Consider the following 24,593-nt stretch of genomic DNA (forward strand, 5'->3'; position numbering starts at 1 on the left):
CACCCACACTTAATTACCCACAAGCCCCTTGGAGGGCAAATGAAGAGTGACTGAGGCATGCGCACCGTCATCCCCTTATGTTTCTTCATCCCAGCACAGCTTATCTGCACTTTTTTCCCCCTGCCCGTCCACTGTGACTATTTCCAACATGTTGCATAAGAAAACCATTTTTTTGCGAAATTCCATTTTTTGAATGGGATTATTATTAGCATAAATATCGCTCAAAGTTTATACATTTTAATGAAATAATCACTTGGAGTTGACATTTCCCCCTTCGGTTATTCCAGTGCAACATAACTTCAAACCCCGCAGAGCTGTTCCTCTCACAGTTTTCAGACCGACCAGCGGGGGCCTCAGATTGGTCACAGTTAAGCTCCAGTGCTTCTGGGTAACAGAGTTTGTCATGCCCAACACCCAGAGTGATATTATGAAAACATGGGATTGTGAGAGCACTGCAAATCAAGAAAGAGCACAGTTGTTCTCAGCCACAGATGCCCTTGAAGCGGCGGGGACACACATTATGAGACACCGAGATCAATTTGAAAATTTATTTTCATATAAAAAAGACACTATGAAAACATTAGAGGACTACTTTGTACAATCTTATGTATAAAAAAGAACCAAAAATGTGGGACAAAGGGAAAAGTAGGGGGTTTTCAAGAGTAAATTAACTAGAATGTTGGATGGTGTTAGCAGTCGGCTAACACGTTAGCATCGAAAGCTGGAGGGGTTCAAGGTGAGAGTAGTAGGGTTTTGATTTGGCATCTGCCTGTGTTCATATCTCTTTATGGGCTTCTCAGCTTGGCAGGCTTTCAACACACGTAGGAAAACAAGATGACAAAAACACACTCTGACCATCATGTATAAGCATTTGCATCATACTAGAGTTCATTTAAAGAAAATAAAAAAGGAAGGGGGAGGGGGGGATGTCAAGGGCGGGAAAGATGATCCTTTGTTCCGGTGGCACATTCAAAAGATGAATCTGAATCAGTCAATCACATCTAACTTACCGTTCCTGGAGTTGAAAACTAAAAAAAACTAGAAAAAAAAATCTGGCCCTCATTGAGGTGAAACCTGTCATAGTGTTAGTGTGCAATAATAAAAAAATATGAAGAAGTAAAACTGTGCTGAAATAAAACATTCACATTCCTTCTTTCTTTCTTTCTTTCTTTCATCAAATCCCATTTATACATTAAAATAGGAACAAGGCTTTGCGGAGAATTCCTCTCAAAAATGCTCAGTTTTCCTCATACAAAAAACGAATTTGTCAGTTCAAAGGTCAAATCTGTTTCCCCTGAGACTGACGCTCCCTTCTGGTGCACACCACATGGGGTTGAAACCATGTAGCCATGAAGGCCGCTGCTCTGCTCCGTCCTGTGTGGACACTCGTGTACTGTGGGGGAATCCTAAGTCTCAAAGAAGGTCGTGGAGAATGTGACCTCAGCGAGGGGCGACGCGGGGACCGAACCCACCTCGCTCCTCCTCCTTCCTCAAGAGGAAGGAGTGAGCTGTGAGGTTTGTCTATCTGCTGATTAGCTTGAAAGGTTAGCAGGGCCGCGCTCTTGTCTCACCATCTGCGCTGCGCTTCACTAGCACCACATTAGGGATCTTTAAACAGATGGTTCGAGGGCTGCTTCTGAAAATGTCAGGACAAATCGCCATCCCCGGATAATTACTGTTTTGAGCTCTCGCCTTCTTAATCTGCATCTCTTCCATGCCTCTAGCTTTCTCATTATATATATTTTTGGATCTTCTTGCTCGGCTACCATTTTCTCATGCACTTTTTTCTTCCGCCGAAATTGTCTCCCATCTCCTATCTCTGAGCTGTTAGATTAATGGGGACTCCTTTGAAAACCGGCAAAAAACAATATCACGATGTCTATTGAATTCATCCTGAACTCTGACGCTCTTTTTTTTTTTCTCCCACTCATGTGTGGAGGACTGATGCGCTAATGTAGCAACAGCAGAAGAACCTGTTGTCCTCTTTGAGAGAATGAAGTAGGGATGTTAAAATGTGAAGCAAAGAAGCAAAACACCTCCAGCCTTTCTTTTAAACCTTTTTCTCTCTGTTTCCTCTTCACTCTTTCACATTGTGGCCTTGGAATCTCTGGTGCTCCCTCTACAGATTTCTGTCTCGCTCTAAATTTCTTGGAGCCGCTTGCTCACAAGCGAAGGAATCACGCGGAAAGTTATCATGTGAACTATGAACTCAACATCTGGCTAAATTTTGAACGTTAGGATTTTGTGCAACCTGTTAGCACGACGATAACGGTGGGCGTAATGAGCAACAGAGGTGGAGAGACATTAGGTGGAAGCCATGATTGCGATCTTGGACTTTGCTCAGCTGCTAACTCTTCATAAAGGTCTGGGGTTTAAGAGCCTCCTAAGGTCAGGTTGAGTTAAAAAAAAAAAATATCCTCAGAAACTGGGGGAGAGAAATGACCTGCTAAACTGATGAATTCTTCAGTCTAAGCTTTTAAAGCTAGCGCTTTGGCAGAATATGAGATGCTAAACGGAGCTAGCACGGATTCTATTTGGGGTTGAAAAAGAATGAAATATCCTCTTTTTATGGCATGACTGCGACTTGGTGATGGCTGAGATGGATTCACATGGGGTAATCTTTAAAGGCTTGTATCTCTTAGCAGTGGGGGGAAAAGGGGGATTCAAGAATCTGCATAACGATCACTATCCTTCATTTCCCTCATGGTTTGATAACACAGAGAGCAACATCACATTTATTTGCCATGTGAGCCCTGAATCATGTTTTTTTTTTTTTTTCAAAGCTCCACATGGGTTAATTCTCACAGGAAATGAACAAAAAAATGATAATAAAAAAGGCAGCAGAACCAGAAAAAAAAAAAAACAGTTTGAAAATAAATCAATTCCTCTTGAACAGTTAGATAATAAAACACAACTCAGTTATTTCTTTCAGTCATATTATTTTTCCATTAAACGTTTCAAACCATAAGGGAGGACAATTTCTTTTTTTTTCTTTTTTTTTTCACAAATAAGTAGAAAATACATAAAGAGGGAATATGATGTTGACAGAGAGGAGGTGAGTGTCATGGATGGATAGGATTGTTAAACTTGAGCCTGAAGAAAAAGTGGAGAGGATGGCACATATCAGTGAGCAGCTTTGCCTCGCCCCACCCCCCCCCCCCCCCCCCCATCCCCTCGCCCTCCACGTTAACCAAATGATCAAAATGAAAGTAAAAAAAAAAGAGAAGATGCTGTCGTCATCCATTAAAGGGGTGAAGAAAATAAATGAAAGAAGGGGGCTGCCAGTGCGAGAAATTTCAGTGTGATTTGTATCCCTTTGCTATAAAAAAGAACTCAATGGTGCAGAAATATTATTTTTCTCAGCCCGCCCCCGAAATCATCAAACAATTGAAAGAGATTTCTGTTTTTTTTTTCTCCAGAATAAAATCAAGACATTTTTCTCTCAGAAATAAGTTTTTCATAGTTTTTTTTTTTCTTTGTTCATTTAAAATGTGTTCCCATTCACAGACGTGTCAAGCTCCTGTTCTTTCTTTTCAATAGTCTTTGCGAAAATATAGAGTAGAACAGTCTTCTTTCCTCGTCTGTCCACTGCAGCAGTAAACAAATACAGTATGGGATCTGACAGCACGTTGCAGGAGACAGGGAGCTGTGTGTGCGAGATCTTTGCGGAAAAAAAAAAAAAAAATCATGTACGTATGTATAGCTTTTGAGAAGTTCAGTATCTCTGTGTGCATTTGGATCTCGGCATGAGAGCCTGTGTGTGTCTGTGTGTGTGTGTGTGTGTGTGTGTGTTCAAGTGAGTGCGTCTACGTCCGTGTGTCTTCACACTTCAGTCTGGAAGTCTCCCTCGGACGAGTCGGGTGTGTTTGCTGAGGAGGAGTCCCAGTTCTTATTGTGCAGCTCCATCCGGTCCTTCTGCTCTCCAGGCACAATGGACAGCTCGGGGGTCATGGTCTTGAAGCTGTCCCAGGAGCTCTGGTCCTCTGGGGTGGACTTGTCCTGATGGAAGGAGGAGGACAAAGAAAAGGGGGCCGTATAAGGAGACGTAAAATACAAATGAAGACCCTGCGATGACGTCAAAAAAGATGCGGGATCTCGGTTAAGACGGCTTCACTTTTTTGGTTAGTTCAGCCAAGACATCAAAGAAGCAATGACCAAACTTATTTGGGAGAGAGAAGTTTGTTTTCAACATGCATCCCATTTGACAGACTAACATCCTGCAAATTCAGATTACCAACCAAATGAAGAGGGACAATACATGTGGTCCTCTAACTGCCAAGGGACCCAAACTAGCTGTCGAGCAAGTTCTTTGTGGAAATTAGACCAATCAAAAATGAGTACAGGATTGATCAGGATACTAAAAGTACACCCTGTACACCCACACAAGTGTTTTTAATTATTCCGGCTGATAAGAGCTGAAAATAGGTAGAGCTATGGTGAGAATTGAGGATGTAATACATTCTAAGTAACAGTAAGTATGATAAGAGGTCAACAGGTCCTACTGCCCAAATAGGTCCTATACAAATGAACAGGGTTATGAGGGGTGTATAGGTATGTGGACCACACCCACCTGTTGCTTCAAAGACATCTGATCATCGTCTCATCACTAACACTTGGTGGGTTTACAGAGCCTTTAAAAGGTAAGGCCGTTCTTATCCATGCATATTACGCATTCCAAATCTAGACTTGTATTGTCTTGAATTGATTTGCATCTCTAAATATTATGGCAGCTATGTATCCTCAAGTTGTTGCCTTGATCAGAGATCTGGTAACTTGACGTCTCTAAAAGCGCCTTCTCAAGCTTTTGTAGTCTTTATCGCCAAACAATGCTGACACGGGGCAACTTGTCTGATTTTGCACATGGAGCGTTCTTATTGATTCACAACCTGCTTTAAAAAAAGCAACTACTTCACCTGTCAACAAGGTTTTATGTACATTCATTATTGAAAATCTTAAAAAGGGGCCTGCCTCTATTAGTATTAAATCCATAATAACTCTTGGAACCAATTGAGTCCCAATTAGTGCCCACAATTCATGCATGCCCTGAGGCACGCTGGTGGGTTAATATGGCCCTGAATTCCTGCTTGAATTCTGATCCACTCTACTTACCGTAGCTTTTGGTTAAAGTGTTCCTGTGAAATTATAAAATATAAAAACTTATTTGGATGGTCTCCCTTTTAGGTTGATTTCTAAATACATTGGATTACATAATCTGTGATAAATGTCTGCTCCTTGCCATGTTGGATTTAGAAGCAAAGATGTTTCCAAATATGTGCAGTTAAAGTGAGCGATATTTTAATAAGTCAGCGCCTTGCTTAAAATGATGCACCTGTGAACCACTGCCATTCAAGGTTGTAATTTGCCAATACAAAGATTTTAAAATGGTTACATTGAATGCACTCACATCAATTTTTTTTTAATTATTGTTGTCTCTCGCAAAAAAGGGAAAGTATCTGGTAGTTATTAAACCCAACATATACTTGAAATCAGAACCATACAAACCTGTACACCAAAGCACACATTTTAATTTTTCTAACAGACCTGATAACTTTCCTTCCCATCAGATTGACTGGTTTAAGCTTGAAGGCTTTTAGGCTTTGGTTGATTATTGCTGCATGAGCTCTGCAGATGTCCCCACCACACATGTAAAATACATGTTCAGGGATTAGCTCAACGCCCAAATTAGAGATGGCATTATGCATCGGATACAGACCATTATTCAAATCAGACTAATTATCTTGCAGAGTCAATGATTCCACCGATACGATTGGGAAAAGACAAGAGATCGCGGGGCCAGGATGATTCTTGTTGGAATAAAACGGAGACAAGAAAAAAACAGGACAAACTACTTCGTGTTTGGTTTTTTTTGTGTTTTTTTTGCAGACATGATGGACCCAGCTGCTGGACGACATAGAGCTGAATATTTATAATTTGATGACCACAGGACAAAATGGCCTATCATAATTGCTTAGGAAAGTGTTTTTTCAGAGAACATCTCAATGAAATACCAACTGCTTCATCCATAGTCGTGCGAGTATTTGTATGTTTGCACATATTGAATCCATAAACGAGAGAACTACTGAATGCGCTCACAATCTCTGTCACACAGACTCTTGTAAAGAACTTGTGCTGTGATTCATTCTGAGTTAGTCATCTTTTCTCTGCATCACACACACATACGACTCATTGATCGGAAATCACACAGCTCTCCCTCTCCCCCTCCTCCCCCACCCCTCAAAGTGTGATGATTGTCACTGCAGCGCTAGGGGGCAATATATGCCTGATTATCATTCTCACTGCGTCACAGTCTGACAGTTGGTGAAATGAATACAAAAGGCATAATCTGGGAGCCAATTTGCATGCTAAATGCCGGCGAAGGAACATTTTGTAATGCAGGAGTGTGGGTAATACTGCAGTTAAGCCCAACTTTATCCCTGGGAGTCCAGGCAAACACGATTGTGCTGCCACTGCGTGTCTATATGTTTCTCTTTTTGCTATCTCCTGCCTGCCTGTGTCCCCTCCTTGCTCCCAAAGCCCCTTCTCTCATCCCTCTCTCATTCCCCTCGCTCCTTTTTTTTTTTTTTTCCCGACAGCAACCCCTCTACTTACACTCGACGAGTTCTTTTCACCTCCGGCAGACGAAATGCTCCATCGCTTTTCCCTCTGTGGTGATGAAATGGGAAGGAGAAGACAAGGAAGAGGAGTGACGGGAGAGAGACAGAGAGAGAGAGAGAAAAGAAAGAGACAGAAGAAGGGGAGTATTGACGATGGAAGGGGTTGAGGGGTGGTGGTGGTGGTGGTGGAGGGAGGGGAGGGGGATCACAGTCACTGACAACTCTGCCCTGAAACAATGGCATTGTTCCCACACCTTTCAGCAGGTGAACAGGCAGTTGTTGCTTCGTGCTCACACCTTACCCCCAACCCTCTCCCTCTCTGAGACAATGCAGCTGATGTGCACACTTACAACATGCACACATGAACAGAAACAGTGCAAACAATGATTGAAACAAGTAGAATTAAACTGTGTGGGGAATAGGCAGTATTTTCTTTTTTAGCATCCTGACCTAACAGGATTACACTGGAACCAAAGACAGCGTGACTGTTAGATTCTACATGCTACTCTAATATCAACTACTACTGCAACAACAGGGGATAAGAGAAAGGATGGGGTGTGGGCATACAGTAAATAGATTTTTAAAAGCCATTAACGGTGAGTCTACTGTGCGGCGCTAGAGGCTTTGCGAGCTCATGTATTCTAAATAATGTGGAAAAAAGGAATCTGGTTATTAGTCCGTGGAAAGACTATCTACACTATCTGCATTATTGATTTGTCGCAGTATGTGTTAACACGACACATAAAATAGTCAGAAGACGGCTATAAAGCAGACATACTGCTACTGGCTTAGACACATAAACCCGCTTAGCCCTGCTGTACCTCTGCAGTGTAATCTATTGTTTTTGATGGTCTTCTTTTTTGGCTTCTTTTTGGACATAAAAATAAATTTTACAGGTGGTCACAGGTGTTTTCTTATTTGGCTGGTCTGAGAGTGGGCATGTAATGATTCATACAACACCAGTGCGCACACAAAAAAGAAAAAGTCAGACAAAACAATAAGTAGCTGTGTTATAAAGTATCTGGTTTTTGGTGCTGTCAAATGTACTTTGTAAATCCCAGTGTGCCACAAGTCAGGGCCACTATTGATTCCCTACAGTGACTTTAAAAACTTGGCTAATATTGACTGTATTGACCGGACCTTTCTTTTTTTTTTTCTTTTTTCTTGTGAGAAGCATTTCAGGTTGATGTTAAAACTTTTTCTGCAACACTAAATTGTAAGTTTGTCCTGTTCCTGTTTCTTCCTCTTTTTTAAAAGCAGTAGACAAGTTTACGAGTTTGTCATTTTTTTCATTTCCACGTAAGTGCTTGAGAGGGAGTCTTTATGTGGGTGGCGAAAAAACACAAGGACAAAGTATTTTATTTTGTTGGTTTTTTTATGCGATGGCTGACAAGTGCGAATAACTTTTTCTCATTAGGAGAAAATATTTGCTTCAACTTTTCCGTTAATACAATTTTTTGTTTCAGCTGTTGGCTGCATATTATATCATTTGCTAGGCATTTCTGTCATTTCTGATTTTTTTCTGCACATTTGGATGTGCTTTTGAATTTGCATTGTTTTTTTTTTATTTTGTCTTCTGTTTCTCACAACACAAATTGTTTTGCCCCTTTGCGAACAACCACCAAACCAATACCGTGGCCAAATTTGCTGATAATGCAAATTGTTCAGCTTATTGCAGAACCTAAAATGTCACATGCTGTGCACCTCCGTCATTGCTTACGTTTCGAACTTTTGGATATGTTTTTGAATGTCTTGCCTGTTTGTCATGTAATAAATAGTTTGGGCCCTTTTACAGAAGGAGACAGTATTTGCACTTATCAGCCACTGTAGTTTTAGAAAGACCTAAGATTGATCTCTTTGGAAATTAAAAACAATTCCAGGGCATTGCTTGTTCTTGAATTTTGACCAAATGCCACGTGCTTGTAAACTGAAATCTCTGACATGTTGAGAATGTATAGAAACGTTGAATTTGCAATCGGTTTGATCATTTATGTTGATACACCTTCTGTTATTGTCTGTAATAGAGATAGAATTCAGGACTTAAGTAAATACATTCACTGATCTTAAATCTAGATTTGAGGTACTTGACTGGGAAAGCAGATTTAGATGTTGAATTAAACAACTCTATTTGATCACGCGTTGTGTTTCTTTTCTTTGTATCTGTTTTTATCCGCTTCCAACATATGCTTTAACATATGGAGCATAAAAAGTTTCAAAGAAGATATCATAGTCGGGCAATAGGATGATCATTGTCAGCCTGATTTATGGCTGGCAGCCTGTTTTCTTCCTTCCTAGTTTTCAATCACCATAATGAGCGCCTTCACATTTCTGCCAAAGCATCAAAAGTGTTCCAATCATTAGCCTCTAAAAGTACACTTGGAGTGCCATCAGTGTTTGCATTGGATCAGGTAAAATGGCTCTCTGAAGTCACTGAAGATGTGCCTGAATGTTGTCAACTATTCTCAACCTCAAAGTGTCTTTTGAACTGGCACAAAGTACTTTACATTACCCTTTTGCAGGCACAGCAGGGACAAACTGAGCTAATGTGGCCAAATAAGATCCCCTAATTCCCCGTCCATCACTAGTGAAAGACGGGAGCAGGGGCAGGCTCCACTTCGATTTTTATCTAATCGCCATGTCATGCAGTTTCGGGAGAGATAATGTTGTAAGCTTAAAGTGTGACAGATCTAAAGCAGAGAAAACGTTTTTTTAGAGAGAGAAACGACATCTTAAGAAGCCTCTGCTACAGTGTTGGTGGATGAGGCCCACTCTCTGCCACTCAGAGTCCCCCTCATTTGGACCATGGAATGGAAGTCGTGTCTGGATGTGGGTGAGCAAATGTGTCAGCCTGTTTTTTTTTTGTTTTTTTTGTTGTTGTTGTTTGTTGTTGTTGATGGGATATGTTTGGGGGAGGATGGGCAGTAAGTTAGATAACTTTACCTTTGTTGACTTGGATGCCCATGGATCTGTGGACTGTCTGGCTAGATTCAAACTGGGACATGACAACAAGCATGCAAAAAAAAAAAAAAGATTCCAACAAAGAACATAAAACAGGAAAAGAAAAAGAAAAGAAAAAAACAAAAACAGAAATCAATAAAAAGTGGCAGTAAGTCAATGAAAAGACATGCACTGAGTGTGAGACTCAGATAGAAGAAAATTAAATCACATTAATGCATGAAGAACATAAAAAACAACATCAAGAGTAGATTGAGTGGATACCAGAGTTTGACTGTTGTGTAGCGGGGCTCATAGAAACAATGTTTCTATGTGTTTATTCCATTACATCATCAAGATAATTATATAATCCTGACTGCCTATTCAGCACAAAAAATGTTTTATTATGGAGCATGAAAATAGACTAACTGGGCATTGCAGTCTTTAGCACCATTTACCCCCTTAGCAGGGGAAGAAATCTGTGTCACAAGTAATAAGGCTCTTCAAAGGAGCCGAATCTGGAGAATGTAGGGCAAATAAATTCCATTAGTGCAACACATTGCAAACAAACGAGCAATCAGACACACTGGCTTGGTTTCCTGCTGTCTGGCCCCCCGTGCAATACAAGGCTAACTCTCCTACAGTGAAAACCGTTCCAGCAAGCGTTTCGGCCCTTTTCACCTCCCTTTAATTGGCCCAAGGACACTAAATGAGCTAAATTAGTATTGTGCTTCTTGGTGCACGAAGCCTGTGTTAGGCTCGTTCCGCCTGGGCTAACTGTCCCCTCATTAGGAGCCACTGATAGAGCCAGTGTGCTTCAGAGCTTCACTCCGCCAGCCCTCGGTTTTCATGGGCAATTTGTGTAGAAGGGTGAAAAACAGTTGATGAGTTTATACTCGGCAGAGAGAAGGGGGCAAGGAAATAATTAAAAACAAGATAATGAGTGGAATTAATTATTCAATTAATGCCTCAAATGTGCCACCGAGGGCTGGGTTTAGAGGGAGGAATGGGAGAATGAGGGACAAGGTAACAGGGAAAATGTCACAACGTGAGGATGAATCGACGGGAGAGTGAGATATGAAGAGGAAGAAGAGGGGGAGGACTTGCTCTTTTGCTGGAATGTTAAATTGAAGCCCCTTAGCTTAATGCCAGCAAATTGACTATCAGGACCTATGGGGGTTTGCGAGCGGCAGCAAATTGCCCTCACTGAATCAACAAAAATGGAGTCTTTGTCATTTAAAATTATACATCTTCATTTTGCCTGAGACGCCCTCAAAGCAGACACATTACCTTAGAAAAATGTCCTTTAAGTGGCCTGAAAAAAAAAAAAAAACCTGCCAGAATATCAATAAAAGCCTCAAATGTTAACAGTGCATGCAAAAGAGAGCAGCTAAGTCTTGCCTCTCTTTTTTATGGGACAGGCTAATAAAGGAACCCTCTCAGACAATACAACAATATATTTCCATATGGAGGCTGACAGACAAGGATTTCATCACAGATTCACAAAAACACGCCTCGAGCACAGATTGAATTGCAAATGTGTCTTTCATAATCCAAATTTTTTTTTGCTGGCCTCTCCCCGCTCTGATCTAGCATGAGTGAAATCATAACAAAGTAGAGAACTTGTTTCCTTTGTCGTTTTTTTTTTTCCTTTCTCCAACCCATTGCGTTCCGCACAACTCCGCACTGTCTATCTTGAGAAGGGGAGCCAAGCACGCTTCATTTAATCAAGAACACAGCCGGCGACGGGATGGAAATATATCCCATTTGAGAGCTAAAAAATGCATCAGCCAGACCATTACGCAGTGCGAACTCTCCCTCCCTCCCTCTCTCTGTCTCTCTCTCTGTTGCTCCCTCTCTCTTTCATAGACTCTCACAGTCCTTCCAACACACACACACACACACACACAGAGGCAAGACATTGCATCATCGGGCACTGAATGCAGATTTGTGTTATGACCTGATGAACCCTGTGGAGAGGACAGAAAGTGACAGGCTAACTGCACAGTGAACGAGGCCAATAAGCTGTTTGAAATCTAAACATTAGCGGGAACAGTAATACCGCGTTACACAGTCACACTGAATCCACTCTGTCTCTCGGTAACCCTGCTGACTCCATTTGTATCTGCTTTCTATTATGAGAGGCGAAATGAAAATGGACTTCATGCCTCCTGCTAGCCATTTGGCCCCTCTCAGAGCATCTCCTGTACTTAAAACAGAGTCGGGTGTGGATGTTTTTTTGCATTAGCATTATTGTTAAGCCCACTTTCTATCCACTTCAACGGATAATAATACAATAGCTTCCACTGCAACAGACATTATTCTCTTATGGAGGCAGAGAGCTATCTGTAACCAAGCACTTGATTCAAGGTCAGCAGATACTTGTGTAGTCAACAGTTGAAAGCTTACAATGATCGACAAAAGCTCTGGAACTCTTGAAGCCATTTTTTTTTTTAATGTGAAAGGTTGTATGCACCTTACCGCTTTTAAAGAAGCTCACAGAATAATGTCCGACACAAGCAGAAGAATATAATGTTTGTGTCACAGCCTGCTAGTGACCTTTGTTAGCCACTGTTCACTTTTAAGCCATTTGGCTGAGGAGTTTTTTTAAAGGTCATGCATATGGATTTCAAAAAATATCCCAAATGTAAGAAACAGAGGGCAACGGGCACATTTATTTTCAGACTTCGACAGGAATAGCTCTGCTAGCATCAGCGGCCTAATACAAAAGACAGACAAGGTGATTTTCAACATCGAGGTTAATGGGGATTTGTGATGTGCTGTCTACTGCCCCTCCTTCTTTCCGGTCACATCTTTCTCCATATAATAAGACTAACGCAGAGTCATTACTTAATCTAGCCTCTAGTCATAAGAGTTGTAAATAGGAAAAATACCGGTTACCGCTCAACTTGGAGTTAACAAAAACTTGAGTATGTGTTATGGAGAGACAAGGGAAGACAAGAAAAGCAGGAATTAAGAGTTTGAATTACTTGGATCGTATCTCTGATGGCACATGTAATACCCAGAAGCACTTTAAGCCTACTGCTCTTACGCTTAAAATTGGATAAGATGTGAAAGTACAAACACAAATGTCTGTGTGTGTGTGTGTGTGTGTGTGTGTGTGTGGGGGGGGGGGGGGGGGGGGGAATGTTCTGATATCCACTCATCTGCTCAACACAGCCAACACATAAATCCTACCTTTTTCAGAGAAGTAAAATGGATCAAGTATCTTCTGACCCCATAAAGCCTTTGTGACATTTCCTAAAGTCTGTCATCAGTACCCATAAAAAAGTGCATCGTGTTTGGCCCTTTTTAGTGCCAATGAGCTAGTTTATGAGCAGAATAACATGGTTTATGAGGTGATTATAAATCGTTTTGAATGGGTCATTGTCTTTATGAACTGATTTATTACTCAGTTATGGGTTGTTTAGATCATAAGGTTTAATTCAGGCACTGAAATGGGCACACGGACAATATGGATCTCCACAACACAGTGGGGCTACGGTGATGAAAACACCTAAAACAGCAAAACAACAACAAAAAAAGCCTTCTGAATTCTATGCAGAAAGAGGATTTATGCACATGGAAAGCAAGTTGTGAAACAATTAACTATTACACCACCACACCACTAGGGGAGCAGTTACTATTTAGGTTCATTAAACAAAGTCTACACTGTGAGACAGCGCTTACTGGAAGTGAATGAGCAGCTACATGGATTACGCTTACAGTTTTACTGTAGCTGTGTGACTGTGATGACAAATAAATATAGTCTTGAAATAGTTAGATTTTTAGTCACTTGCACTCAGGCACGCGATGACGTACCGTTCTCTGAATTGACGCTTCGCTAAAAACCATCTTCCTTGGTAATTTTAGCTAGGCCTCCCAAAACATTCATTTATGAGAATAGAATCTTCAATTTCCAAAATTTTCAAAAGAATTATCCTTAATTTTAGATGGAGTTAGAATAAAGACATATTCTGTTTTTATAGGAACCCTCTGCTTTATTCTTCTAGCTAACAACTTTATTTTCAGTTGTAGCAAGCTAACAAATTAAGCCAGCATAAACGTTAGCTTCATTACTGGTTGTAGACAGAAGGCTTTAGCTAACTTATTGAGATTTTTTAACAGTTGTGTAAAAAAGGAGGAATTGTCTCTCCTTACTCACAAATACCTACTCTTATAGCTACTGGTACCACTCAAACAGTGAAAGCCCTCACTCTCTAAATGATTAATGATTCAGGTGAAATGTTAGACAAGAACTATTAGATTCTTCTTTTATAGCCCTGCTAAAGTGTCCAATCATAGAAATTAGGAGCAGTAAAGAAATACTCCAGAGTGGATGTGCCATACTGAAAGAAGTGAAAGGGTTTTTTTTTTTTTTTTAAATAAACACCCACTGCTTTCTTCTCGATGTGTGTAATTACCTTGTAAGCTAGACATATAATGACTGCAGCTTGTGTGTTTTTCCAATTAAAGAAATGTGTATTAATCCAATCCACATAAAGTTGACCATTTAAAAAGGCAAGGAAAATGACACCAGCTTTCACATATTAGAACAGCCACATATGAACTGCTAACAGTGTGAAATCCAATGCTTTACAGGCAGATTGTGCCGAGATATAGTTGATTAAATATATTTCCACAATTGCTGGTTGGTTTAGAGGTTTAGCAAACAGCTATTTACATGAGAATTGTTTTTTTTTTGTTTTGCAGCACAGAGACACAGATACAGCAAACTATGAAGTACACACAGTGATATGTAGTGAACCAACTCATGGGCCTTGGAGTGAGTCTGAGGGGCTCTACAGCAAGAGCTTCATTCACGTTTATGTATGTCTTACGTTGACTCTCTTTGTAAACGAGGGACGTTCTGCGCACTAGTGATGGCTCGGTGTTGTGCCTCGGTGGTGGGGGAGGGGGGACCTGTGGTGGACCAACACCGACCATGGGGGTTAAAAAGGGTTAAATGTTGTTTAGTACCGGGGTTATCACTGTTCAGACACTCAATCGGACAGAGATGCCCGCAAAAGTCAGGGGGGTTAATGAGCTTTTCAGGTATCATTGGTTGTAGATGACTGCTTTAACAGGTAAGGGAGAGTGAGGCTTTTCCTTCTACTGGAAGTCACTGAACTGACTAGCTTCCCTCGTCATTAAAAGGTGAGACGTTCAATATTTGCCTGCGCTTAAGTCATTAAGTAAATTAGCCATTTAAAGTTAAGGCTGCATATCAACTTTTAGAGTACTTTGTGTGTCCATCCGTGACAAGATATCTTAGTGAAAAGCAATTATGTTTGCAATTAAATCACAGATATCATGTAGCTTGTGTAAAAATCACTTTCGGTGTCTGTCAAATGGCATAGAGAGGAGGTTATTAGAGTTATTATGAAACGATTATATCAGTACTCATGCCGTAATTGTCTCCTTACACAGTTTATGTGCTTCAAACACAGGCAGTGCAACATTCTGATCTCAAACAGAAAACAGAAAAAACAGATACACACAAACAGTCATCCATACAACAACGGACACTCACATAGACATGGATCCACACACACAGACAGTAGGCACTCTAGTATAAAAGTATATGGACACGCACACCCACACACACCCTTCTCATCTCCATAATTACTGTATAGTCAGCATGTTCGTGTCCGGGGGTGACTCTCAAAGTGAGATGTTGACAACAGCAGAGCTGAACTCAAGCTGGGTCCTGTCAAAGGCCCGACACTGATAGCATTATCCGTGTAATTATTCACAGTTAAGTGAACTGCCTACTTACTTTTAACATAATGGAATTGGATGAGTAAGCCATATCTATGCTGGCCTCTCGTTCCATAACTTACATGACACCGCAAACCCAGAGGAAATATGCCTTCCAATTTGTCTTAATTAGTCCTAATATGGCCTATCTAATATTTGTGACTGGGCTTTTATTCCTTTAACATTTGGGCATAATCTCAAAGCACACCTGAGCTCACTTTGAGGCATATTAGTATGCTGCAGTGCAACTGTTCAGAACTCCTACTTCTAATAGATGGCTTATGGCTTTGCAAGCAGCCTGCCATTTTTCTCCTCTTCCATAAAATATTTGCTTGGCATCAATGGATGCGAGAGTTGCCCGCTTCTGAAAATCTTGATCAAGACGTTGTGCAAATGAGGAGTGAAGGAAAAGGCCGGCAGCCTGGCGTTGGGAAATGGCAGGGTGTTTGCGTGCGTATATGTGTGTGTGGCTACGTGGCATGGGGAATATGAGAGATGTCAGCCTGGCTGCTGCTCCTCTTCTGGCGGGGTAAATTAGATGCGAACCAGCATGCTGCCGACGCCTGAGGAAAGTACACCTATCAAGGTTGACTAACTCATCATGGTTCTACGCACTCGGGCCTCGGCAGATGAGAGGAGTGTGGGCAAGTGCACGTGTGTTTAAATCTTAATGAAACTGGCCCTCTGAAGGTCAGTACAAAGCAAGCAGGGACTCTTTCGTCTGCTACAAATGGCGTATTAATGATTTAAAGAAGTCTCATGCTAACAGGTGCCCACCTCACCACCCATGCAGACATACACACATGAAAAAAAAAAAACAGTGTCACAGGCAGTACATAGACAGAAAATCCAATTATAAAAAGACACATGAACCAGTTGACACAGGCATAGACAAAGCACTTCAGTGTGTAGGCACATGTGCTTGATGCTATAAGAGTTGAAGTTTCACACGTGTTAAATTGCAGAATTTGGTATCATTAACCAGTTATGATTGATTATCCTTCAGTGAACAGCTCATGTGATCAACTAGTTTGACGAGAATTTAATGAGGCACCAATTACACGTGAGAATTAATTAAATTCAGGCAATTACAGCAGTAAAAATAAAGATATTTAGAGGTATTTCTATTAAATGTGCTGCACTGGTTATAATAATGGGGCACTTAACGGTAGGTTCTCCATGGAAACAATGAGTACAGCAGTGAATAAATCAAATAGCAATTAGGTACATAGTATTTTCACGTTACATTTAAGCTCTCTTCTAAGAACAAACAATGACTTGGTATTTTGAAGTCACAAGTTAGCTGGGAAAGGTGCAAAAGTAGCTAAATGTCTGATACGGCTGAGAGCTTTACCCAGAGTTCTTAGAGCTATAATCATCTGAAAGCTGTGTTTACAAGTTAATGCCCTTTTAAGGTAGTGCTGTTCAATTAAGCCAGTCTTGCCACTGCAATTTGATCTGCCCAGACGTCAGTGTTTGCTTTTCTGGTTCAGTTCTTTCAGTGATAAAGGGGTTGGTGTTTTTGGGATTGTGACAAAGAGTGGAGAGGGGGTTGGGGATGCATAGGTACAGGGAGTTCCCATCCCGCGTTTGGGCAATGGTCTTACCTTGAATGTGGACATGGCTGGGTCCCTGTTATACCTGTCTATGGTGTGGAACTTGGAGGAGTGGTTGAGCTCATGGTACAGCTCAGAATGTCTTTTGCGAGTATGCATCACTTTCTGGAAGGGAAAGAAAGGAAGGGACAGCAAAAAATGAACCAAACAGAAATGAAAAAAAAAAAAAAAAAGCAAATGAAAGGAGGGGCCAACATAAGGGCAGGCAGCTGGAAAGGGTAATGGGTAAAAGGCTGAAGGACTGCAGTGATGCCAGCCATGAAAAGGGGGTTAGAGAGGTACGCGACAGATCGATCGATTGCTGGCTCATGCTCATACATCATCCACTTCCTCAGTCTTTAAGAATTTGGCAACTGGGAGTGCTGCAGAGGAGTTCTTTAGGTGATAACATGGCAAAAACAACTGACAAAAATGCCATTGTTACGGACTAATGTCTGTTAGCTGGTGGTCCTGTTAGCTCAGGATTCTGTCTGACTCACTAAACATCTAACAGATGGACAGAAACATAACTAGCAAAGGGATATCGACAAAAACTGCCTCCCCCTATTCTGAATATGCCTGTATGGAAGGAGAGCTGAATCCAGATCTTTAATTTTCTGACAGCAAACTGCATTCGTCAGTGCCACTGCTGTTGTTTCTCTGTGCTAATGGGCAGTGCGGGAGCTGCTCGGCAGTAACTAATCGTCAAAGCAGCTTGCGAGGTTGAAAGTGACACAGGGGCATGATGCCAGCACTCACACCAGCACACTTACTGGCTAGGACTGGCTCTTAGCACTGGCTCCAATTATTTCAGAGTGGGTACTCTCATCTCTGCTTAGCTGAGAGGGTGCTACGAGTTCTTTCCTACATGTCCTTTTTCTGCTAAGTCTTAAGAATTCTTTTTCCTTTTTGGCACACCATTGTCTGAGTCCAAGTCTTTTAGCTTTTTGTGAAAGCCCAATGACAAGTCCATGGGCTGTGATGTCCTGTAAATGATCACGATACTTTTACAATAAAACACTCATTCAGGTGAGCTCTAAAGAATCAACTCTCAAAGTTCAGCTCATTTATCACAATAACCACAATAGAGGTTGGCGGAACACTTAAAACAGTGTCTTCTCGTTCTGCAGGAGATTTCTAAGGTTTTATTATCCCAGCTTGGATCAGCAACTTAAAATCCTTGACACAAAAAAGCTGTGGTGTTCATAAGAAGTAGGCATTTATGAGGAATAGGAAAAGTGAGCCTCTTTGTTTTACTGTTCTTTGGAAGCGTTCCCTTGCAAATTGCCAAACTTTAAGTGCAATTCTAATTCAATGAAGTACTATTTTTATTTTTTAGTCAATTGCTACTTTACCCTATAAGACCAGATCCTTAATTCAGTTTAAAGTTGCTTGAAATGGTACAAGTTTGATGATATATTAAAAGTTAATTCTGACTGTCTAAAAGGGTTGGTAAACTCGATAAAAGAAGAATGCTTCAATGAAAATTGGTTTACTTTCCATTAAATGATGGAAGCATACTCTTCCCAGTTTTAATGGTTCTTCTAGGCCAACTGCTTTCTCAAAAGTCAATAGTCATTTAATGAGTAAACAGTTGATTTCTAAGAGAGCCAAACTCCCTGAGCTAAATTCATGCAGCCGTTGAAATGCCTCTCCATTAAATTTGCCAGAAAAGTAAAACAATAAGCCATAGTCACTGTTAGTAGCTGGTAATCACACATACCTTCTATATGACCAATACATCTCCATTTTGGAGGGTGAATGTCCAGTCTTTAAAACACTTTGTGTCAAACGTAATTCCCACCAAAAGGCAGCAATGCAAAGCGAGGGACTGTCTTTTATTGTGATAATATAGAGACTGGAAATTCACAGGACACCCAGGTCATTCTAACAAACAAAGGGACACACTGCCAAACCAATGTCGTTCCAACAAATATATAACCAGCCAATTGACTTTAAACACAGACTTATTGATCCATAACTGTATTACTTGAATTCATTTAGACACAGAAAGCAATCTACTTTGCTGTTTCTTCAACCAGGACCCCCACAAAGACATGACAACACTGTTTGGTGTGATTGTACATGTCAGTGGGATGTTTCGAGGATGCTGCAATTTAATTAAAAAACATAATTTTATTGAGACCGAAAACAAGGAAGGGCGGGTTTAAGGCCATTGTTGGAGAAACAGCATACACGGAGGGTCTAAAACAGTTTGTAGTTCTATTATGCAAGGGAAGAACAGGTGCTTGGGAGGGATTTAGCGATGCTTTTTGCTCCTCTATGCGTTACTCAAGTCCTGGCAGAAGCACAAGAAAAGCAGAGACAGGCTGATGACAGCGGGGAAAGGTCCGAGATCTTACCTCAAAGTCCAGCTCAGAGTACCGTACTCTTTTCCTCTGGAAGAGGATGGGGAGGGGCAGGGGAGAGAAGAAAGCATCAATGACCACCTCTCGACCACTATTGAACTTTAGACCTTCTTATAAATGTGTGGATCCCCCAGTGCCATTGTTCAGTAACTAGAAGATGACTAATGTGCACTGCCTCCCCAACATCGTACAGATATCCTTACAAATGTCAAGGCAAAAAGGCAAACGATTCAGTCTATTTCAACGTAATGAGATTAGTGAAGTGGAATAACACAGAATTAGAATGGAATAATAATTTCTCAGCTCACACACACCCTCAAATACAATCATTACAGCCCTAGCATATATATCATCTTCTTTGCTATTTTTGGAGAATTTGTTGGAGACATTATGATTAAAAAAAGCTGCAAAACCCCCCCACGAGAGATTGGTTTTCATCCCCCCCCTAATCTTGTTTGGAACCCTCCACTTTCCTCTTAAGTGCCTCCACAGCTACAGAAAGTGGCAAGCAGGCCGCCAATTTAAAAAGCTGCAGACATTTCCAACTCATCTGGCCCTGACATTGCATTACGTTCCATCTCTGACTTCCCTATCTTGCTCTCGCTGTCTGCCAGATTTGCATTTGGCAGGCGGAGCGGCTGCTCTCCACAGTTAGTTAAAAGCTATATTCGTTTCTTGAAAGGGCAGAGTTGCTGATCTGATGCTGTGGCGGCCAAAAAAAAAAAAAAAAAAGGTAAAGGAATGCGAACAGATAAAAGTGGCAGCTTCTCCCAGGAGATGTCCTGCTCACTTGGTGAATGTCGCTACTCCCAAACATTTTGCAGTTACTACCCTCCTATGCAGAAATCCTTACCTTTGAAAGAGAGCAATTCCGTGTTTGACCTTGCTTTTTAACATGGTAGACATGCAACATACTTACAAGGTGTAGTATATTGCATGTTTTGGTGGGGACACACAATGCAGTCATCAACTCACTCATGCAGAATGTGTAAGGAAACATTTGCTACTGCCATTTTCTGCTTTGATAGCATTATGGTTCTATAGCCAACCACAGTCACATCAATTCCCACAAAGAGATACTAATAATCTACATTTCAATACTCACTGAAATAGTTTCCTATTGTATGAATAAAGGATAAAATGCTCCATGATACTTTCTCACGCCTCGACTACACCATTAAGATTTCAATTTATAAGCCTAACCAAAAATCTACAGTGAAATGATGACTGTGAGTACGTTTGCATGATCCCTCTATTAGGCGTCACCATTTTTGAATTAGGGAGTTACACACTGCTGTGATTTAATCTTGAGAGGCACGCTCTGATATCCATCTCCAAATCAAGCACATTCAAACAGGGTGAAATTACAGCAGTAAATTACGTCCCGTAGGTTCCCGTGCAGTTTTTTTTTTTTTAGTGGGGGGGGGGGTGGTATTCAAGAGTGCACTCGTAGCTCTTCTGACAGTGATTTTTTATGAGTTTTAATGACTCGTCCTCAGCCCTCAAATGAAGCATCTGCACTTTTTCAGTGAATTTTCAGTGTCATTTGCATCTCTTCAATCAACCTCAACCTCAGCAACAGGCCACAGGGTTAGGTTACAACGTGAGCGCACATGTGTTTGTAACCGTGGGCTATGTTGTATGATGTGTGTGTTTGTGTGTAAAAAATAAGGCGGGCTGAAAGACATTCGCCAGGGGTATTTCCTCTGATCTGGTATATGTCTCAGTCCATCTGCTGGGCCACCTTGTACATAAAATGCACTGTCACACACACACTGACTCTGATCTAGGAAGAAGCTGTCCATCATTAGGAAAATAACTATTCCTAATGCTCATTGTCTCAGTCAGCAGCGGTATATATTACACAGCTGTCACCAATAGCAGTGTTTTAATGCAGACTTGTTCTTAGCCACTTTACTGATGTTTTATTGTTATGTCTTGGAACCACTGTGATAGTAAATATGTAAAACATATTTTAAAGTACTTGTCAGTGTAGTAGTGAAACTTACATCTTATTTTTCTAAGGTAAAAATATATGGCAATAATTCCAATGGTGAGAACCTGAGATTTTCAAACCCCTTCAGGATGTCACATTCAATAATTGGAACCTTTTCCACAAAGAACTTTCCTTCACTTTGTCTTTGTTCTCTCATCTTTGTAACTTCACTGTTATATCAACACCAACACCGCCTATGTCACAACACCATGTCAATAACTTTAAACCATATGGAAATGCTGCAGTAAAAGGTGGATGTGATAAATAGGCTTAACCCCAAGAGGGAAACCCTCGTTTCCCTCATCTGACAACCTCCTACCCACCTCCAGGGATCCTGCAGAGAGGCTGGTGTTTGCATTGGTGCTGCCCAGGTTGCGTGGCAGAGTCCTGGTTCTCTCCACTGTGGTTCCCCCGGTCAGAATCTGTCTGACCGATGGCCTCTGACCCGGCTTCAGCTGGAGCGAGTGCCCGTGGGAGTGCATGTGTCCTCCGTGGGAGTGTACAATACCCCCTTGAGCCATCATGTGGCCGTGCCCATGGGGCATGGTTTTGATCGTCCCGTAGGAGCGGTTCAGGTTCATGGCAATGTTCATGTCGCCCACACTTGATGGCACAAAATCCGCCGGGTAGGCCTCGCTCTCGGCTGGGTGCAGGGTGAGAGGAGAGGGAGGCGGTGGGAAGGGGGGATCATCCACTGCGATGTTGAGAGGCTTGTCCTCACCCCCCATTCCCAGGCCCCCTCCCTGGGAGGAGGACGCTGGAGGTTTGAGACTGACCGTCCTACGAGGTAAGACCATGTAGTCTCCCTCACCGCCTCCGCCACTTCCTCCTCCCCCTCCACTTCCTCCACTCCCGGCGCTCCCGTCCTGAGAGGTGTTGGAGGAGGTGGGGGGTCGAGCCCAGCCCAGGCCGCTCTCGGTGCACAGGTAGATTGGAGCCCCGCTGCGTTGTTGCCCCTGCTGTCGCTGCTGGTCCACGTTTACCTCCTTCTTTAGCGGCGTCTCGCTCAGCTCGTTCAGACCCCCTAGGGTTGGAACCTTGTGGAAAAAGCAATATTTCAGTATTCCGAGTTAACTTCCTCTAGCCTGATCTCATTTTTCATTTGAGTCCGTAATCCTGATTCATCAAAGATAATCAAAATTCTGTCTTTCCCCTTCCAATTTAAATTGATTGTAGTTAAACTTTAAAGCCACTTTTTGTGTTTTTGTGTAATTATTGCTACTACTCAATGATCTTGATGCATGGTGTTCTGGAGTATAATAAGAAATGAAGTAAAATGTAGTGTTTTTAGATTCAGAATAAGAATCAGGGTTTATTGCTCAGACAAGGAATTTATGTTTTTGGTATATCAGACCTGTACGATGAGGTTGGGAGGGGGGATGTTCCCAGGGAGGGAGCTAAAGTTGACCCCGACTCCCCCCTCCTGATGGGCCGCCAGCTTGGGATCGTCCTCGTCATCCAGTGAGATGCGAGAGAGGGTCCCTGTGATGGTTGCAGGGTTACAGGTGTTCACCTCCTTGAATATGACTGGAGCGTGATGCGAGGAGAGAAGTGAAAACCGTGGAGAAGAGTCGTAGACAGGGAGGTAGTGAAGAGGAAAAAAGGAACATTAGACGGGGTTAGATGGAAATTGATAATGTTTGTTGCAGTGACGTAGCAGAAACAGAAACATACGAAATGACTAACGTGCTGATGGAAGTTTGTTCATGTAGCTCAAAGGGAAAGTTTCACTTCTTATTTTGGGCTTTCTTGGCACACAGTAAATAAGACGAGTAGTTGTTTCCCTGTCACTGTGACCTTAAGTCTTGCTCCATCTCAAGATTTGCTGGTGAGCCAGGTTTTTTATTAGCTTGGAGAGGGACACAGTACAAAGTGCTGTGGTGTTAAAATTGGATTGAGCCAAATTCCCTCACTACTGAGTCCTACCCCAAATAGTCCTCAACACATCATTGTTCCTTTTTCCTGTGGCTTAATGTTTGGTCGATGTTTGAGATTCTTCTTCTATGACGTAATAAAATGTCTTTAGGTTCACTTTCATGCTTGTTTTTTGAGTAGAAAACTAAAAACAGATACTACACAATTTTCAAACAGCGTCTCTAAAATTAACTTATGACATGCTGATGATGGGATGTTTCATCACAACCTAACATCAATCTATCATCACAATCAAACACAAATCAAACTGTCTGGAGAGTCATGCTGGATATCATGCTCATTCTGTCACCATCAGAGGATTCAATATTTACGATGTGGCCCCAAAAATCCAGTTCTCAACCAAAGCGTATAGAGCAGACCTTTTCATGTTCACCGCATTGCTGTGACAAAATGTCAGGCTACACGTTTCATCAGAAGTTGAAGCTGGATCCTGCAGATTCTGACTAACCAGCGAGAACACTGGCAGAGTACAGAACCTGATATTTTCTCTGTTGTTATGTCTGTTGGATGCAGAGTGATGTGAAAGAACTGGACAGGACTTCTGACCACTCAGATCAATTCACTTATGCACCCAACATTGGATGACCAGCACGTGACCTATAGACAAATCCGGGGGTTGTTTCATGTGTCACTTTCTTAGGCACTTTGTGTAATACAAAATTATAGGATGACAGATTTTTTTTTTTTTAAGAGACTACTTCGTATACATGTACATGCCAGGATGCGCAAATATATAAAAGTGAAATTAAATACAGCACCCTAGTCTGTCTACACACCCCACAATTATGAGAAAAATCCATCCTCTCCGTGTTTTGCCTCTACTTTTCAGAAAATGTGTGCTCAAACATGCCATTTGGAGATTTTTCCCTTTGTGACATCACAAATGGCAGTAACCCCTCCCTCACAGGGGTGACACTCCCACAGCTAGGTGTTTGTTCTGCCTTCTGAGTCTGCCTTCTCACCGTAAACAATAGGGCATGGAGTGAGAAAGCCCAAGCCACCCAAGCCCTTCCAGAGAGGGGTGTGGTCAGACACAGCTCATTTGCATTTAAAGCTACAGACACAAAAACAGCCTGTTCTGAGCAGGGCTGAAATAGAGGGGTTTATGCATTATCAAATCACATGTTTTGGGGAGCTCTGAGACGTATTTAAACTTGTTGAAAAGGAGTATAATATGTGACCTTTAAATACCAAACGGTCCATGGTCACTCAATTTGACCGCTATATAGGCCTATATATTTATTTCTTTATAAAACTAAAATTGATTGTTCCCTTTGTTTTTAGTGAATCAAGCTGTGTTTTTGTATTTGCACAGATGGCTTTAAACTTCTAAAGTTCCTAACAAGTTAAAAAGTCATGATTTGAGTCTCATATTCTATCACTATTGTAT

General features: G+C 41.5%; 1 protein-coding gene across 5 annotated transcripts in view; it reads right to left on the reverse strand.

Moving 5' to 3' along the window:
• Positions 1-534: 534 nt before the first annotated feature.
• The window catches only part of adgrb2 (adhesion G protein-coupled receptor B2), a 231,648-nt gene continuing 207,589 nt past the window's right edge, over positions 535-24,593 (reverse strand). For all 5 annotated transcript variants that reach the window (XM_061058960.1, XM_061058964.1, XM_061058962.1 and 2 more), the window contains 6 exons: positions 22,623-22,795; positions 21,592-22,305; positions 19,267-19,302; positions 16,916-17,029; positions 6,610-6,663; positions 535-3,999 (listed from right to left, as the gene is read on the reverse strand). In XM_061058960.1, the coding sequence (XP_060914943.1) occupies positions 3,823-3,999; positions 6,610-6,663; positions 16,916-17,029; positions 19,267-19,302; positions 21,592-22,305; positions 22,623-22,795 (1,268 nt within the window). In that variant the 3' untranslated portion in view covers positions 535-3,822. The remainder of the gene's footprint in view (positions 4,000-6,609; positions 6,664-16,915; positions 17,030-19,266; positions 19,303-21,591; positions 22,306-22,622; positions 22,796-24,593) is intronic.

This window comes from Labrus mixtus, chromosome 16 (assembly GCF_963584025.1).
Source record: "Labrus mixtus chromosome 16, fLabMix1.1, whole genome shotgun sequence".
NCBI classification, from domain to species: domain Eukaryota; kingdom Metazoa; phylum Chordata; class Actinopteri; order Labriformes; family Labridae; genus Labrus; species Labrus mixtus.